The sequence below is a fragment of the Octopus bimaculoides genome, chromosome 9 (assembly GCF_001194135.2).
Source record: "Octopus bimaculoides isolate UCB-OBI-ISO-001 chromosome 9, ASM119413v2, whole genome shotgun sequence".
Classification (NCBI taxonomy): domain Eukaryota; kingdom Metazoa; phylum Mollusca; class Cephalopoda; order Octopoda; family Octopodidae; genus Octopus; species Octopus bimaculoides.
Window position 1 is genome coordinate 19,090,595 of NC_068989.1, and position 3,737 is coordinate 19,094,331.

The window sequence follows — 3,737 nt, forward strand, 5'->3', positions numbered from 1 at the left end:
CTGTAGATTTTTTTCTCCAACTCTAAACGCTTTGCAACGTTTGTTTTTGAAAGCAGTGGTTTTCTGATTGTAGCCCCCACCCCTGAAATCCGGCTTTGTGCCACTCCCGGCGAACAGTTTTTGTGGAGACTGGGTTCCCGATGTGGTCATTAAGCTCTGTAGTAATTTTGGGAGCTGTACTTTTGTGATCCTTTCTAACAATTCGCGTAAGAGTCCGACGGTTCATATCTGAAATTTTGTTTTTCTTTTCCCGGAGTTTTGTTTCGACGAGGAGGATGTTCCCTCTTTCTCAAAGACTGTCATTACTTTTAAGACAGTACTTCTTGATACACCAATAGATGGAACAGACGCAAGCAAGGAACACGCATTGAGGGCTGGGAAGAAGATGCTGTCTTCAGAAGTGGGACCATCGGGTGGGTGTACACTGTGCACCCTAATTAGCAGGAGTGCTTCCTTCTGCGTCTACTGCTGCACACTGTCAGACCTTCGAAGACACAATGGGAAGTCTGCACGACCTATAGAGAAGCCTGCGCCAAACATGGACTACTGGAAGACGATGCTCACTTGGACCAGACACCGGAGGAGGCAGCAGTCAGTGCAGCACTAAGTTAACTGCACCAGCTATTTTCTATCATGTTGATGACATGTGGCTTGCGTGAACCTCACAAGCTTTGGGCGATCCACAAAACCAGCATGGCAGAGGACATCTAGAAAGGATCCAAAGGCAAACCTCAGCGGAAATTGCCACGTTCAATAACATCATTTACAATGAGGCATTACTTGACCTGGACACCCGAGTGCAAGCTATGGGAGATCAAGGCAATTCCACATTTGGTTATTACATAACTGACTTCAAAATTTGGGTATTCATAACTTATTGGGAATTCCTTAAAACAAGATCCTGTGTAAGACAGTTCGGTATTCTCTGTGAATGCACAAAAACCGTTTTAAGGGCTACATACTTTGTATAGTTTTTATTGGATTAGCGAAACAATTATGAGAACGGAACCAAGGGATAATCCCCGCTTTTCCGGGAATTACTGGGTACGTCAGCTAGTACATACATATGTGTGTAAGTTACAGTCTCCTTGTCTTAACTTTATGCTGTAGTTGTAAATGAGTTCCAGTGACATGCAAGTAGGTTCCTTCGTTTCTAATCTTCATTGAAAACACGTCTTATCAGTGGGAATATTACCTTAGAAACAACTGAGAGTTGATGACTAGAAGGGTAAAATCCAGCTGTAGAAAATCCGCCTGTCCGACCCGTCTGAGCATGGAAAAGTGGACGTTAAAACAATGTTGATGATGATGATACATCTTTAAGTCGTATTTGCGATCCCTTTAAATTAGATACCTGTTAATCAAATGCTGTCATTTGTGAATCCCATCTTAAAATACAAGTAAATATTACTCTCAGTAAACCACAATCTCCCCCGTCCCAAATAAATTCTAGTAGCCTTATAACCTGAGATGAATTAAAATTTTTGCCAAGTAGAGAATGCCGTACTTTTCGAGTATACCACACCATTACCTAGGCTTTCCTTTCAATATTTGAGTAACTCATTCAAGTAGTAGTTCATGCTCGTGGCAATTATAGTTGGACCAGACACCGGAAAATATTCCTGATCATAGCATTTTCACTTGCATCAGTTAAAGTAACTTCTTTCGTAGCATCATAAATGTTTACCACTGACTTTGGCATTAACATCGGCTTTATATGCCCAAACTTTGTTGTTGGACTTCTCATGAAAATAGAAATATCAGGTTTACGAAGTGATGCAAGCGGCGATAATTTGTTAATCTTTCGTAGAAATTAACAAGTCCGAGAAATGAATCTAATCGTGTCTTCGTTGATGATCCGTAATACTCTTTACTAAATGGTGATCTGGTGATATTTATTCTCCATTGCCAGTCTATATCCCACTACAAAAGATAGTTCAACTGTTTCTAACAGATTTGGTTCGATAAAATCACAATGTCTATTAATTCCATCGTTTTTTTAAAATGATCTTACCTACCTTGATATACAAATTTATAGCAATTTCAACACTATTACATGCAACACTTTCATAAACAATAATGTTAACAGTGTCATTTCTCATAATGATTGCTTTCTGAAACTTGGCATTGAATGTTTTAATTCTTGCCTGTTTTAAAGTATCCATTGATATACTTACTAGAGTAGCTTCTCTTGCTTCGGAACAATCTCTGCCTGATACGTCTATTCACAGTTTCCACATATTTAGAGATATCCACCCACCTATCTGTTGCACAATAACTATTCTGACTTCTATGGTGCACTCCCTTATTGTACTTCTGAGCTCATTTTGAATTCCCCTTGTAGTTTTTATAATACATTCCCGATTAGGATCACTGTTGACAAAACCTTACTGACCTTCTAGAAGTGCGAGCCCTCAAGCTATACGAGGCATCAGATCTAGTGTACAAGAAAGAAAGCGCCATCTTAAATGGAATAGGTGTAGCTGCTATATTCTTTTCTTGCCGATGCTACTGGTCTTGTTCCAACAACATCAAATCTTTAATAGACAAACATCATCCATAACGTTGAACTTTTTCCTAGAAGGCTCTACCTGTAGGTTTAATTGCTTCATCAATTGCTTTTATGTTCTTTTAAAAGTTCTTCAACGGTAATACGTTTTGAAGTTAGCTATTACCTTGATCAACTGGCTGGATTCTCCCAGGTCCTAAACCACAACGTCCGGCCCTTCTTCGTCAAAACACCAGCACTCTGGAATTTCCTGCATAGTTATTTCTTGCAACAGTTTCAGTGGAATATTCGTTTCAAATTTTGGCATAAGGCCAGCAAGTTCGGGGTGGGGCTAAGTCGATTACATCAACCCCAGTACTCAGCCGGTACTCATTTTATCGACCCCCGAAAGGATGAAAGGCAAAATCGACCTCAGCAGAATTTGAACTCAGAACATAAAGACAGACGAAATGCCGCTAAGCATTTCGACCGGCGTGCTAACGATTCTGTCAGCTCGCCGTTTTGTTTCAGTGGAATATTAATGGCATTTGTCTCAGAGAACCTGTAAAGACCATGGGCACTGACCCGCTCTATTAACTTAGCAAATATTTGTGTATGTGTGTAGATGGCGCATAGAAGACAAAATTACTAAACGTTAAAAAGAAAAACAAAAATACAGCATCAAAAAATGCAAGAAACCTGAATTATAGGAAACTCTTTAGGCAAAGTAATTTTATTACAGCATTTGTCTCCCATAGTTACATGCAAAAACATGGCTGTACTACGTAGTCGGTTTCCTGTAGTTGTATTAGGTGCCACTGGAACTGGTAAATCTAAACTCGCCATTGAACTTGCTAAAGTATTTTCTGGCGAAATAATAAATGCTGATTCCATGCAGGTAAGTTGTTTCCATTCTAATGACTCTCATGGCCTGTTTTCTTCTATCGATTAGCGAAGCTTTTACTCCACGTGCTACCAAGCATTTTCTATTTTGCTATCTTCCTTCGCTCACTTTTCATCAGGGCTTTTGTTTTTATTTTAAAGAATAAGGACCTATATTTCGTTCTAGGAAATCTTAAAATTTTTATCTTTGTTTACAAAAATTTTCTAAATTTCTGTTGTTTCTTTTTCTTTTCGTAGAACAGCGTTTAAATTATTAGAAGATTATGTCATTTACATCGACTCTGGTCCACGTTTACCATTATGTGTATATGTACCATTATATATATATATATATATACATATATAT

General features: G+C 38.7%; 1 protein-coding gene across 1 annotated transcript in view; it reads left to right on the plus strand.

Moving 5' to 3' along the window:
• Positions 1-3,005: 3,005 nt before the first annotated feature.
• Positions 3,006-3,737, plus strand: part of LOC128248703 (tRNA dimethylallyltransferase-like) — a 7,632-nt gene continuing 6,900 nt past the window's right edge. The window contains exon 1 of the mRNA XM_052970467.1: positions 3,006-3,386. Coding sequence (XP_052826427.1) covers positions 3,261-3,386 — 126 coding nt within the window. The 5' untranslated portion in view covers positions 3,006-3,260. The remainder of the gene's footprint in view (positions 3,387-3,737) is intronic.